The following is a 16174-nucleotide window of genomic DNA, read 5'->3' as shown; positions in this document are numbered from 1 at the left end:
CTAGTCAAGGCTATGGTTTTTCCTGTGGTCATGTATGGATGTGAGAGTTGGACTGTGAAGAAGGCTGAGCGCTGAAGAATTGATGATTTTGAACTGTGGTGTTGGAGAAGACTCTTGAGAGTCCCTTGGACTGCAAGGAGATCCAACCAGTCCATTCTGAAGGAGATCAGCCCTGGGATTTCTTTGGAAGGAATGATGCTAAAGCTGAAACTCCAGAACTTTGGCCACCTCATGCGAAGAGTTGACTCATTGGAAAAGACTCTGATGCTGGGAGGGGTTGGGGTCAGGAGGAGAAGGGGACGACAGAGGATGAGATGGCTGGATGGCATCACTGACTCGAGGGACATGAGTCTGAGTGAACTCCGGGAGTTGGTGATGGACAGGGAGGCCTGGCGTGCTGCGATTCATGGGGTCGCAAAGAGTCGGACGCGACTGAGCGACTGATCTGATCTGATAAAATGCAAGTCTATTACAGAACATTTAGAAAAGTTTACATCTGATCTGGCTTGCCATCAGCTGTGTGACTTTTATGTCATAATTTCCTCTGCTCTCAGAAGAGAATAAAAATGCAAAGTAATGTAGGGGCTTCTTTTCAGACACGGTATTGATCTAATTCTGGTCTCTATGGGAAAGAACAAGAGTTCAAGGTTTAGAATGGTGAACATGAGTCTCTGAGACAGAAGCAGGCTGGGGTCTGGTCAGCATTTATTTCTGTTAGCAATGTTAAGATGAATTCTCCCCAAACCATGCTGGTCTTTGGGGATAATTCTTAGTTTGTCCATCCAATCCTAGAAGAGGGTCAATCTGGGCTGGATCACCCAGAATGTTGGCTTATAATCCCAGTGAGGAGAAGATAATCCAGGTGAAAGTAGAGAATTTTTCTCTGCATGATCCAAGAGTCTACACTTCTGTATGTATGAGTCACGGTCTATATGAACAAGGCTCGGTTACATTCTTATAACTCAGAACCGATTTCCTCACATTTAGCTTTAGTGGAAAAAAAAAAACACGTTATTAAACCTAAAATCAATGATTTATTTTTTCTACTCTTTCTTCCTATAAATGATATTAAATAAGGCTATAAAGAATTCAGAAGGATACAAAGAAAGTTGTTCAGAAAACTGCAGTTTCCTTTGCTAAGTCAGTTTGGCAGTAACATGGAGCAAAATCAAAGCATCCAAGCCAAAATAAATGTGCACAATGGAGCAATCAGATATGAGGTAATAGTGTGACATGCCTGTGGCTATCAGACATTCTTGTAAAAACCACAGACTTAAATTTTGGTCCTGCACCATTAAGCCACAGTTCTGCCAAGCAACAACACAGAACACGGGTTTTAAATCACTGTAGTGAGCCAAATGCAATTCCCACCCAAAACAATTAAATCTTTTACCAGAGGTCTGAGTCTGGGCAGCTTAAGGCCTGAGAATTACTTTGGTGGCATGGAATCAGAATCTCATTTCAGTGTGAAAATGAGATGGTTATTGTTCAGATCAGGAGGAAATGTCAGCTGCAAAATACACGGCAGTTAAGGGACTTGGATGACTTGAAATGATATTTCTTGAGGTTAGATTAAAAAAGGGCTAGCTGAGAAATTGGTAAGTTCTTTCTGATCACTGCATAGATCATTTTATACTGTTCATTTTTACTAATTACAGAAGTAATTCATACTTACTCAAGGCAAGTTGTCAAACCTGTAAGAATATGTAGAATAAAATATTACCTTAATCTCATAGCACTGGGTATAAACTTTATATATGACATTTGATCAAATTTTTTTTTGATCCTTTATATGCACACATACAAACAGCTACATCTGAGAGTATGTGTAAAATTTGGATCATTGTATATTTTTAGTACTTTGATTTTTAACTTAACACTTCTTTTAGTATCTTCCATCTTCCTGTATAGTCTTCAATAACAAGATATTTAATGCTTATATAATATCCCATTTGTCTGGCTGTACCCAAGATTTACTGAATATATGTTTGCTCTATATATTTTTCCCACTTACTACTAGTGTAAGTAATATTTTAGATAAAATGTTCACACCTCTGGTTATTTTTTAGGATAGCACTTTAGAAGTAGAATTACGAGGTCCAGTGTTGAGAACTTTTTAAGACTCTTGATGTGTATTGCCAACCGTTTCCCAGAACGGTTCTTTAACTCTGCTGACTTTGTGATTGTTTTGCTTACAGTTTACCAGGGGGAAACAACATCTTCAATCAGGGGCCAGCCATAGCTCCTGAGGATACAGGCACTGAGGATACAGGAGTAAACAAAAGATACCCAAATTCCTGTCCTTAATGAGCTTACACTCTGCTAAGGAGAAAAAAATGCAATAAGTAAATAAGATGCATAGGATGTTAGAAGGTAATCAGTGTTATGAGGAAAAATAAAGCAAAGAAGGGAGATGAACAGTACGGGAGGGACAAGGAGAGGGGAGCATTGCACAGTGTACACATGGTGTTGGGATGCTGGAAAATTTTCCACCTTTGAGGACATTCACTGGTTTCCTGGAAACGGTTAGTTAGAAAGTAAACTAGAAAATATTGAGCTCCAAGTTAAGTATATGAGGAACTCTGGAATCTTTCACCATAAAAGTATTAAATGTAGATCTTTATTAGTTTTAAGGGATTCTTATTCCTTTACTTATTAATTTTTTATTTTATCATGCTTTAATTCATCTATTAAAGACAGTTTAGTTATACAGCAACAGGACAAATGTGACATTTCTATCTGCAATGTTGCTCCATTTCCTTTTCCATTATCTAATAAAGGAAGATAGCAAAACAAAAACAAAAACAAAAAAAAAACAGAGGGTAAGAGATAATAAGGAAAGAAAAATAAAGAAATAATTAGAAACCCAGGTCAGATCAAACGTCAGTTCCTTGTTGCAGGAAAACCTGCCAGGCAGAGTGGCTTGGTTTGTATGTTCCTCTAAGCATCTTTCCAAGGGTCACCTAGTGGGTAACTCGGTGGTACCTTCCAGGCTAAGAGAATGGATTTAAATCCATGTAATTTCTGGATTTCCACAGGAGAAATAAAAACATCCTTAATTCTGTGTTTTGGGGGAAAAAAAATCTTTACTAACCTCCCCTTAATTCTTTGCAGTTGTATCACTTTTCAGAGACGCTTCTTTACATAGCAGAGGTCTCTTGTCTCCTATCTTAATTTTCACATGATTGATGTGTATTTCAAAGCAAAGTTAAGCAAAGAAATTGAAGGAAAAGTAGAAGATCTCTTAATCATCTACCTTTCAAACTTAAGGTCTTCATCTCACAAGTTATTTTTCAAAGATCTAGGCTGTTTCACTATAAAGTTTTAAAAACCACATTTTTTTTTTCCTGAGGATAAAGGAAAATTAGAACCATTTTCTAGTAAATTTACTATATGGAGTAACAGCTCTTGGCATGCTCTGAATTGGGAACAATTGCCTTCAGTCATATTCAGTTCTTTCTTCTCTTTTTTCAAATAGAATCTAATTCATTGTTGCAACCACAGACTTATTTTTCCCCCTTTTTTAAAATTTTTATTGGAGTATAGTTGATTTACAATGTTGTTAGTTTCTGCTGTACAGCAAAGTGAATCAGTTTTATTCACTGTATATATATATATACACACACACACACATGCTCTTTTTAAGATTGTTTACCCATAGAGGTAATTACAGAGTATTGAGTAGAGTTCCCTGTGCTGTACAGTAAGTTCTTATTAGTTATCTATTTTATGTATAGTATCTATTTCATGTATAGTTATCTATTTTATATATATATATATCAATCCCAACCTCTCAATTTCTCTCTCCCTCCTTTCTTCTCCCCTTGGTAACCATAAGTTTGTTTTCTACACACAAACTTATTAAATTTAATTCAAGGTGCATGCATGCTAAGTCACTTCAGTCATGTCTGACTTTTTGCAACCCAGTGGACTGTAGTCTGCCAGGCTCCTCTGTCCATGGGATTCTCCAGGCAAGAATACTGGAGTGAGTTGCCATGCCTTTCTCCAGGGGATCTTCCCAACCCGGGGATCAAACCTGCGTCTTTAACATCTCCTGCATTGGTAGGCAGATTTTACCACTAGAAATTAATTTTAAATTTAATTCAAGAAAAGATTAATAAATCTGTATGCCCAGAGAGATGTCATATTTGCCATTGTCCCATAAATCTGAATCTATATTCCTTTCAGATGAAGGAAATGTGTCTCCACCAGTCTGGTCAACATTAGATGTGATGTAAAAGCTGACAGTAAGCAAACCATATTGGGAAAGCAGCACCCAAGTTGAGTCAGACAGACCTGAACAAACTTGTCCTGCATCACATTCTAGTTAAGAGTCTGGAAGCTGGGAAACTGCTTTCTTATTTATAGTGCAATATTATTTTCATCTCACTAAAGTTTGTTACTTTTGAATAGGCATAAGGACTATGTTTTTCATGTAATTGTTGCTTGATAAGGAGGCTACATTTTAAGGTGACAAAAAATTGAATGTAAACCGAAAAGTTCTGGGTGTTTAACATTTCTAAGGTCCAAGTTATTCCCAGTCTTGCTGGATCATTGTAAGAGATAATGCATACCAAGTACCTAGAATAGGGTTTCATCTATTATTGGTGCTAAAATAAAGGCAAATATCACTGTTCAGTTCAGTTTAGTTGCTCAGTCGTGTTTGACCCTTTGCGACCCCATGGTCTGCAGCATGCTAGGCTTCCCTGTCCATCACTAACTGGACAGGTTGCCATTCAGTAATCTCATCCTCTGTCATCCCCTTCTCCTCCTATCTTCAATCTTTCCCAGCATCAAGGTCTTTTCCAATGAGTCAGTTCTTCACATTGGGTGGCCAAAGTACTGGAGTTTCAGCTTCAGCACCAGTCCTTCTAATGAATATTCAGGACTGATTTCCTTTAGGATTGACTGGTTTGATCTCCTCGTGTTCCAAGGGACTCTCAGGAATCTCCTCCAACACCACAGTTCAAAAGTATCAATTCTTTGGCGCTCAGTTTTCTTTTAGTCCAATTCTCACATCCATTCATGACTACTGGAAAAACCATAGCTTTGACTAGACTGACCTTTGTTGGCAAAGTAATCTCTATGCTGTCTAGGTTGGTCATAGCTTCTCTTCCAAGGAGCAAGCATCTTTTGATTTCATGGCTTCAGTCACCATTTGCAGTGATTTTGGAGCCCCCAAAAATAAAGTCTGTCGCTGTTTCCATTGTTTTCCCATCTATTTGCCATGAAGTGATGGGACCGGGTGCCATGATCTTAGTTTTTTGAATGTTCAGCTTTAAGCCAGCTTTTTCACTCTCCTCTTTCACTTTCATCAAGAGGCTCTTTAGTTCTTCTTCACTTTCTGCCAAAAGAGTGGTGTCATCTGCATATCTAAGGTTATTGATTTTTTTCCCATCAATCTTGATTCCACCTTGTGCTTCATCCAGTCTGGCATTTCTCATGATGCACTCTGCATATAAGTTAAATAAGCAGGGTGACAATATATAGCCTTGAAGTACTCCTTTCCCAATTTGGAACCGGTTTGTTGTTCCATGTTCCAAGTATCACTGCTGCTGCTGCTAAGTCACTTCAGTCAAGTCCGACTCTGTGCGACCCCATAGATGGCAGCCCACCAGGCTCCCCCATCCCTGGGATTCTCCGGGCAAGAATACCGGAGTGGGTTGCCATTTCCTTCTCCAACACATGAAAGTGAAAAGTGAAACTAGTGGAAGGCAAAAGATATTTCTGGTTACATGTCATTGCTCAAACCAGAGAATCAATAGGAATTATCTAAAGATATAAAGGCAACCAGTAGAAAAACATCAGATCAATAAAATTCTTTTTAATTATCTGAACATTCATTTAAAAAACATTTTTAGTAAGATGTATTTTAAAAGCATTATCTTGTATATCAATATACACAAATGTGATAAATATTCCTATTAAAGAAACTTGCAGATCGGATCATAAAGCAAAACACAACTGTATGGTGTACATGAGAATCATGTCTAAAGCAGAACTACTCAGGGAAGTTGAGTGTAAAATGATGGGCATAGGTATTGGATAAATAAAAAACAAATATAGCAATTTACATATATATCAATATATCAAAGAATCTGGATAAAACAATTTAATTCAATAAGACAAAGAAAGCTACTTTATAGTGATAAAAATATAAATGAAGGACTGAACCTTTTATTACACTATAATCACAACTACATAAAAGTATACGTACACACAGGGTCTGGAAGAAAACATGTAGATTAGGGTGCCGAGTTTCTGATTTTTGTCTCTAGTTGTTGCACTGCCATTAATGTTGTTACAGTTAACAATAATGCCATGGTTACAATTCTTAAAATGAGCATTGATTTCATATTTAGAAATCTAGGACACACGCATGCACACTAAGTCATTTCAGTTGTGTCCGACTCTTTGCGACACTGTGGACAGTAGCCCGCCAGGCTCCTCTGTCCGTGGGATCCTCCAGGCAAGAATACTGGAGTGGGTTGCTATGCCCTCTTCCAGGGGATCTTCTTGACCCAGGGATCGAACCCGCATCTCTTGTCTCCTATATTGGCAGCAGAGTTCTTTACCACTAGCACCACTGGGAAGCACTATTAATCACCAAATTCCTTAGATAGATCTCATTGTCGAAGGAAAAAATATGCATATTTCTTGAAGAGAGACTTGGAGATAACACATATTTTCCACTCAAAGTGTAAAAATCTTTACCACCAAAATTATTTGAGCTAAATTGTTCAACAGGAATTGCTGAGCCCATTCGAATTCGATGGTGCTGTATTGGAGCCATGGCTTTTACAGTACGTGTCAGCAGTTATCTTTCCCTGCATTTTTACAGCAATATGAGAACTGGAGGCCGAACCAACCAGACAGCTTCTTTTCTACTGGAGAAGATTGTGTTGTGATTATCTGGCATGAGAATGGCCAGTGGAATGACGTTCCCTGCAATTACCATCTCACCTACACCTGCAAGAAAGGAACAGGTAATGATTAACCCATCAATAAGGTATACTTGATCTGCATTTCAGTTATCAAGTAAATTCAGGAAGAATAAACGTCATTCTTTGAGACATAAGCTGGATGTCATATACAGCATCCTTATTGCTCTGGAACAGTTTACTTTCTCAATTTAATTGAAAAGTTTGTTTTCAGTAATGTCTTCATTTTAGATTTCAAGTGCTTAAGATAATAATGTAGCATTTACATAAAAAAAAAAAACCTACCTGTCAGTATTTTTAAGAAAAACAACTGTCAGCCCCAAGGGCCCACAGATCTGTTAATTTTGATGAGGAAAGCATTAAAAAAATTAGTTGTCAAAAATAAAAAACTGGGATATACCATAAGATAATATGAATTATTTTTTACTTAAAAATAAAAAAGACCACTTAGTGCCATTTGGCCCATGTTCAAATTTATCAGTGGCTTAAAGTACTGCAACTAAAAAACACTTCCCTGCCTTGGTGGGATTTGTGGTCCCCACCTCATTGCAGTCCTCATTCAGACTTTCCCTCCTTTTTGGTTAAGCTCCTGGTCTTTATAGGCATTTGAGTTTTTCAATCAGTCCCTTAGAAGCTCAATCTATGCTCATAAACCACAAAACAAAAATACCACCCCTATATCTATTATGACTATTTTCAAGAAATTATAAAACAAAAACATTTATAAGTTCTAGAATGAGGAGAATTGCTTAGTTGACATTAACAGATAAAATTAAGAAAGCTGATTTTTCAGTATTTATCATTGACCAATATGTTTGAATTCTAAGCCACACTATGTAGACTTCTTCCTTAAAATAAAACAAGAATTGCATCACAATTTTTAAACCTGGTTACAATTGATAAAGGTGTTAGAACATGCATATTTAACTTCTAGACCCAGATTTTACCCACCTCAATTAAGAGTACAAAGTACAAATGCAAAATATAAAATCCATTTGACTTATTTTTAATATAAAAATAATAAAACTAAAAATATATACTCTATAGATATTTTAGAAAAGACTTAAACACCAGTGAGAAATTCTGTTAAAAGACAGAGAACAGTAATTTACACAAAGCTGAGTCGAAACTCAGCTGTTATCTGTTATTACTTCACTCTGCTATTCTCTTCTCTAAAACAGAATTTATTCTGAATATCCTTTCTGTGTGAGCAGCTTTCCTGACTATATATGTTACTTTAGCACTTAAGCTTGTGAAAACAGCAAATCAAGTTATTTGCTGTTTTCCCTGCTGTTTCCCTGTTGTTCCCTAGTGTAAGAAGTCCTTCATGAACTGCCTGTCTTTATCCAAATGTCATGTTTGTCTTCTTAGATCTCCAAATGCCCCCAGAGTCATACTTCAGTTTATGACCCAAACATTCTTTTATCTCCAGCGTTATTTCTTCCTATCAGTTCAGTTCAGTTCAGTTCAGTCGCTCAGTCGTGTCCGACTCTTTGTGACCCCATGAATCGCAGCACACCAGGCCTCCCTGTCCATCACCAACTCCCAGAGTTCACTGAGACTCACGTCCATTGAGTCAATGATGCCATCCAGCCATCTCATCCTCTGTCGTCCCCTTCTCCTCCTGCCCCCAACCCCTCCCAGCATCAGAGTCTTTTCCAATGAGTCAACTCTTCCCATCAGGTGGCCAAAGTACTGGAGTTTCAGCTTTAGCATCATTCCTTCCAAAGAAATCCCAGGGCTGATCTCCTTCAGAATGGACTGGTTGGATCTCCTTGCAGTCCAAGGGACTCTCAAGAGTCTTCTCCAACACCACAGTTCAAAAGCATCAATTCTTTGGTGCTCAGCCTTCTTCACAGTCCAGCTCTCACATCCATACATGACCACAGGAGAAACCACAGCCTTAGGGTATATTACAGCAGCACTATTGACACTTTGGGCCAGGCAGCCCTTAGCTGTGGGGGGCTGTTCTGTGCCTTGCAGAATGTTTAGCATCATCTCTGCCCTCTGTGGCCTCCCAGGTGGCTCAGTGGTAAAGAATTCACCTGCCAGCACAGGAGATGCAAGGGACATGGGTTCGCTCCCTGGGTCAGGTATATCCCCTGGAGGAGGAAATGGTAACCCACTCCAGTTATTCTTGCCTGGAAAATCCCATGGACAGAGGAGCCTGGTGGGCTATAGCTCATGGGATCGCAAAGAGTCTGATACAACTAAGCAACTGAACATGCAACACTTCCCCTATGCACTGAATGCCAGAGGCATTCTCCCCCACTCTCCATCCTCCTCCTCTGCTTTGTGACAGCCATCCACGTCTCTAGCCATTGCCAACTATCCCTGGGGAAGCGGGAAGAGGAAGAAAACTGCCCCTGGTTGAAAACCACTGGCCTATATCTAAAAAGGATTCACAAAAGCAGCATCATGGTATACATTTCCCAATGGGGAAAGATTTACAAAACATTAGGTCTACCTTGTTAAACGAGGAAGAAACCAAAACAAAACAATTCATATATTTTATCTCCCTACTGTCTGATTTTTATTTACGTAAACTTAATTCTTTGTTAATCTTTACCCTGGGGAATTTTATGAATTTTATAAATGTCTATATAGACTCATTTCTCTTTACAGATAATTTATACATCTTTACAGACATAGGTAGTTTTAATTAATTACAAAGAAGAATTATATCATTTACAAAAGACATTAAAAAAAACAAACCTCAGTATGTGCCATTCATGCATCTTTGGAGCGTTCTGCAGGTTTTTTCCGATCCCATCCATTTATCTCCAAATCCAACCACAGATAATAACTTAATTCCCTTACTTTTCTCTTTAAAATGGTTACTTATGCTTGTATCTGTAAGCAAATTGTTTGGTTCTGCACATTTTTGAACTTTAAGTTTGTATTTTGTGCCTTGCTCTTTTTGTTCAGCATTATGTTTGTCAGATTAATCCACGTCATCGATGCATGTAGCTATATTTCTTCATTGTTGCTGCTGTGTAGTATTACATTGTATGACTATATAACATTTTATTTATCAGTTCTACAAGTGGACATTTGGGTTATATTCAGTGTTTTTGCAATTATAAACAATGTCACTATGCATATTCTTGAACTTGTTTGTGGTAGATCTCTGCAAGTTTCCATAGAGTGTTTCTCCAGGAGTGAACTGCTGAGTCATAGGATATATATACCATCAAATTTACTAGAAAATGCCAAATTATTTTCCAAAGTGGTTGTACCAATTTGCACTCCCACCAGCAATGTGTGAGGGGTCCTGTTACTCCACATCTTCTCCAACATTTGATCTTATTGGACTTTGAAATTTTTGCAAGTCTGGTGGGTATAAAATGTTATCTCTTCTGATTTAACTTGCATTGTCTTGGATGATTCTTCTTGGAAAGCTTTTCATATATGCATAGCTCTTCTTTTGTAAGCTATCTGCTCATTTCTATTGCTTATTTTGAAAGATTGATTGCTTCTCTTATATATATTGATCTGCAGTTTTTTTTTTATTTTGTTTTTGTTTTTAATGTCCTAGTTTCTAATCCCTTGATGATTGTATGTTGCAAATATCTACTCCTAGTTTGTAGCTTTTCTTTACCCTATGGCATTTTTTGATAAATAGAGTTGTTTATTTTGTTGAGTTTTCTTTTATGGTTTAAGCCTTTTTGTGTCTCAAGAAATTCTTACCTACCCTAACATTGGAAAGATATCCTATGTTGTTTGCTAAATGCTCTATAGTTTTATCTTTTACATTTATATATGTGCACCATCTAGAATTGATATCCCATGGACTCTCTGAGGTAGGGAACCAAAATTTTTTCCATATGAATACCCAATTGTCCAAATGAAAAAAAAATACCTTTTTGCTACTGCTCTGCCATGTTGCTCTGTCAAATATCAAGCATATATATGTGGATCTATTTCTAGTCTATTTGCCTTTCCTTGCCAATACCACACTCCTTGAATTATTTTAACTTCAAAATAAGTCTTCATTTATAGTTTTGGAAGAAATCTATACATTGCTTTCCTCTCAAATTTAAAGACAACTTTTAATTTGCCAGAATCAAGTATGAGTTATCTAACTGATATCATTGCTATCTCATTCTGATACTTACTGGTGTCTGGGCCCTAGTATAGACTTTCCATATTACAATAAAAGAAATGTAGATATGCAGATGGGGGTTATCATTGAACTATATATAGTGTAGACTATTAATTGAAAATAACATATTATTATAGAATTCTCAGTTTACCTTCTAGGAATTTGTGAAAAGGAACTATATGCATAAATACTTCTAATTTCTTAGTTTTAGATAGCAGGATTTTATAAACTATTTTTAGGTTATGGCTATCTGAGACACAATTTCTTATGTGAATGAAAAAAATATGCCTGGATTGTGTTTTATTAAAGACAATTTTGTTTGCTATAGGGTCAGTACTTTCTAACTTGTTTTGTTAGGCAGAAGTAAATTAAAGAGCTAAATATTTAAGTTAAACCTACATTTGTCACTGCAAAAGAATATGGTTGTAAACAGCCTTCTGGATATGTAAATAAATTTAACATTCTCGACCTTTTAATAGTCTTCCCAGGTAGCGCTAGTGGTAAAGAACCCAATTGCCAATGCAGGAGACATAAGAGACACACGGGTTCAATCCCTGAGTCAGGAAGATCCCCTGAAGGAGGGCATGACAATCCACACTAGTATTCTTGCCTGGTTATTTTAGGATGTTGACATCTAAACATCTTGGTTCCGAGGTTTCTGGTAATCATTCTCCCATTGAAGATTTGCATTATTTCATGAGAGACTATGACATTCCTTGTAGGCCTTGTGATGGCATTCTTAAAGTAAACTATGGGTAGGAAATGTCATTCAGGGAAATTATATTGAAGTGAAGTTATATTTTTATTAGAACTATATAGCAAAACACAATCACTTAGAGTTAAATTAGTATATTTTTAAAGCAAGTACGCTGATATGAGTAGAATTACAAATTAATACAAATGTTGTTGAATCAATTTTCCTACCTTCTTGAATTTCAAAATTACAAATTTTTTTTTTACCTGTTATTTCCTTTTTACTATTTCTATCATCACTAAGTTTGTTGCTATTCAGAATTTTTTATTTTAGGTTAAAAATGATGGTTATATATTCTAAGATTTACCTTTACTTACCTTTCTTAAGAGTTGAAATTTATATATATAAGGTAATTACAAAATTGAGGCATGAATACTATGTCCTGACTTGCTCTCTGTCTCCATAGAGAAGACAGAAAGAACAAATAAACATAATTGAACCTGGATGTATTTTATTTACACTGAAAAGTCCATATTTTAGAGCTATGTTGTTATTATACATTGTACATTTTTTCAGAGAAATGGAAATAATAATTAATTGTTAGAAATCTATTATTATTTGAAATGAAAAGTGAAAGTGAAAATCACTCAGTCGTGTCCTACACTTTGCGACCCTATGGACTATACAGTCCATGGAATTCTCCAGGCTGGAATACTGGAGTAGGTAGCCTTTCCCTTCTCCAGGGGGATTTCCCAACCCAGGGATCGAACCCAGGTCCCGCATTGTGGTCATATTCTTTACCAGCTGAGCTGCAAGGGTAGCCTGTTTGAAGTGAAGGTGAGTGGTAAATAAAACCATTGGGATAGAGACAAAACCAACAGGCCACATAGTGACATGAGACAGATGCCTTTTAATTTGGAATTTTTTCAGAAAAGTAGCTCTTCCAAATGGACAAATGAATGTATAACCACGTGCCCTATGGTTCCTTTAAAAAAAAAACAAACACACACACACAATTCAAGATGACAGAATCTGAGATTCAAACCAGGCCCAAAGCCTCAATGTTTCATTTTGTCTTGAAATTTGTCAATTTCTTAGTCTAAATGATTACTGAAGGTACTTGATTGGGTAAAATAAAGAAGGAAAGAAAAAAAAAGAAGAGTGTCTTATACTAACAGAAATATTTAGATTATTTGGAAATAACCCAATTTACTTTTCTTTAGTTGCTTGCGGCCAGCCCCCTGTTGTAGAAAATGCCAAGACCTTTGGAAAGATGAAACCTCGTTATGAAATCAACTCCTTGATTAGATATCACTGCAAAGATGGTTTCATTCAACGCCACCTTCCAACTATCCGTTGCCTAGGAAATGGAAGATGGGCTATGCCTAAAATTACCTGCCTGAACCGTAAGTGGTCCTTTAGAAAGAATGGACAACCATGCTATAACAAGTACTAGACACCCTCATTTTACGGCTACGGTATTGGTAGTTTAGGGTATGGAGCAAGTAATATTATTGTGTTTTCTTTTCTTTCTTTCTTTCCTTCCATGTAGCATCTGCATACCAAAGGACTTATTCTAAGAAATATTTTAAAAATTCCTCATCAGCAAAGGACAATTCAATAAATACATCAAAACATGATCACCGTTGGAGCCGAAGGTGGCAAGAATCAAGGCGCTGATCCCTAAAATGGCAAACACATGTTTTCATCATTTCAGCCAAAGTCCTAACTTCCTGTGCCTTTCCTATCACCTCGAGAAGTATTATCAGTTGGTTTGGATTTTTGGAACACCATCCAGTCCAGTCATTTTGGGTTGCTGTGCTCCCAAAACATTTTAAATGAAAGTATTGGCATTCAAAAAGAAAGCAAACAAAAGAAAGGAAAATGAGAGCAGAGTGGAACCATTTCCAGCCTAATTTCTTTAGTTTTCTATTTGCCTCCAGTGCAGACCATTTTATAATGTATACCAGCCTACTGTACTATTTAAAAAGCTCCATTTCAGCACCAATGGCAATGTAAATAAGATGATTTAATGTTGATTTTAATCCTGTATATAAAATAAAAAGTCACACTGAGTTCAAGCATATTTAATGATGATTACGGAGCCTTAGAGGTCTTTAATCATTGGTTCGGCTGCTTTTTGTAGTTTGTTTAGGCTGGAAATGGTTTTCCCTGCTCTTTGTCAGCAGGACTGAAGACAGCTTTTGCTGGACAATTAACAAACACAAAATTGTGTAGGTCACTGTCCCATTTCCACCACAGGTACAATTGGCTTCCATGTGATGCTGAAGCCTGGCTAATGGGATCCCAACGAAACTAGAGACTGCAACATGGAACTCTTTATTTTATTTTATTTTTTTTTTGCTGCGTTCCTTTTTTTTCACTTACAAGAAAGGCCTGAATGGAGGACTTTTCTATGACCAGGAGCATTTTCTAGGGGTCAAAGTGCTAATTATTAACTCAACTGGGTCTCCTTTTTAATGGCTTTCTTAACACTAACTTGCAAGATTACAGATCAACACATTTCAAATGGATATAGACCTGGGGTTCTGGAGGGAGGGGGTTTGTTAAAACAACACACATTCAAAGAAAGAAATTTTGTATATATAACCATTTTAATCTTTTATAAAGTTTTGAATGTTCATGTATGAATGCTGCAGCTGTGAAGCATACATAAATAAATGAAGTAAGCCATACTGATTTAATTTATTGGATGTTATTTTCCCTCAAACCTGAACATTGACGTAGTTGGTAGTTATTTTTCGGTTTTAGCCTTTATACTTTCCTCACAGTTTGGAATCGTATAATCTAGGTACTCTGTCCCTGATTAAATAATGTGATGGATAGAATGCATTAAGTGTTTTATTATAAAGAAGAGTGGAAAAGTGTATAGCTTTCAGCAAATGGTGTTGGCCCATTCTAAGCAAGGAGCACATATATAGAAATAGTATGGGCATTGCTTCTTATTAGGTGGAGTGTATGTGTTGAAATTTCTCCCTATCTCTTCCCACTCCATTTTCTCCCCTTAATTTGAATAAAATGACTGCTAAAGATGACTTTGAATTATTATCTGCTTAATTTAATGTTTAAAGAAACCCTGTGATGGAAAGAAAGCATTTAGGTGTCTTTTCCTAATTTTAGTTTAGAATGATCTTGAGAGCTCAAGATAAAAAATAAAATGCGAATAGAAAAAGAGCAGACCCAACAGGGATTCTTTTTCTCAAAACCTCTTTTGACTAGAAGGAGCTACAGTGGCCACAATCATACACCCTGTCTTTAGGCAAGTTTCCTCGGTTGCTGTGTTAAATGTGACCAACCTTTGGGTGTTCTAGAGCACAGAAAAACTCTGTGTCTACCTATGAGGTTTTTATTTTTCCTCTTTCATTACAATGCACATAATACGTTCCTGTATTTATATTATAACATGTATAGTGTAAAATGTGAATGATTGTTTTTTTTTGTGAATGAAAACCTAAAATCTTTGTAACTTTTTTATACCTGCTTTTGTTTCACCAAAGAAACCTAAAATCCTTCTTTTACTATACTGTGACTGGTCTGGTTATTTACATTTTTTTATATTGACATGTATTTATTTACATATTTATAACTTTAAATCCTAATGTGCACCAACATTTTTACATTCTAGATCTATCATGGAGTATAAGCTGCTGGCTTGAATGAAATGATTTTATGGCTAGCAGAGAGATGATTATAAATGTCCCTGCAAAAATTGGAGATAGTAATTCTGATAATGTTTACAACCTCATTCTTAGGCATTGATCTCAAAAATGAAAGAAACATGCAATAGGAAAAGTGATAGGTCACACTTACACAATTCTTCCTATTAACCAGGCCAAGTGTTTCATGTGCCTCATCTCCCAACAAGCCTAAGAGAGAGGCTGTTACGATCTGATTGATGAGGGAACAGCATAGAGAATTTAAGTCATTTGTCCCCCGTTGCACAGTTTGTTTGTAGAGGATGCAGGTCATCTCTACAACCTGCATGATACTCTCAATAAAAATATAAAATAATATATTCTCAGTTGTTAAACATTCAGGAGGTTAATTTACTGGCTAGAAGATCATATCTAACAAAATGATCAGAAGATGTCACAAACACCAAGTTCCTATCCATCCAGATATTCACTCATCCCTTTATTTTCATTCATTCACTATTACTAAGTACTTACTGTGTATTAGGCACTGGACTAGGCCCTGGAGATTCTACAGTGAGCAAGCTACACAGGTTTCTGCCAATGTAAGGTTTTTTATACTGAATGCATCCCATGTGAGTTATTTTACAGTCAATTCTATTCAATATATTTATTAATGCTGTGAAAGAACAAATCCATTGTATATTCTCCAGTTGTATAGAAGATATAAAGGACAAAGGTGAGTGGAAAATTATTTTCAGGTTTCTTTCTTGGAATGTCA

At 36.5% G+C, this 16174-nt stretch overlaps 1 protein-coding gene across 2 annotated transcripts in view; it reads left to right on the top strand.

Annotated features, from left to right (window-relative positions):
• The window catches only part of VCAN (versican), a 120821-nt gene extending 105537 nt beyond the window's left edge, over positions 1-15284 (top strand). For both annotated transcript variants that reach the window (XM_006053108.3, XM_044947329.1), the window contains 3 exons: positions 6842-6986; positions 12964-13146; positions 13293-15284. In XM_006053108.3, the coding sequence (XP_006053170.3) occupies positions 6842-6986; positions 12964-13146; positions 13293-13420 (456 nt within the window). In that variant the 3' untranslated portion in view covers positions 13421-15284. The remainder of the gene's footprint in view (positions 1-6841; positions 6987-12963; positions 13147-13292) is intronic.
• Positions 15285-16174: the final 890 nt, after the last annotated feature.

The sequence above is a fragment of the Bubalus bubalis genome, chromosome 9 (assembly GCF_019923935.1).
Source record: "Bubalus bubalis isolate 160015118507 breed Murrah chromosome 9, NDDB_SH_1, whole genome shotgun sequence".
Taxonomy (NCBI): Eukaryota; Metazoa; Chordata; class Mammalia; order Artiodactyla; family Bovidae; genus Bubalus; species Bubalus bubalis.
This window is presented reverse-complemented; position numbering and strand designations above follow the sequence as displayed.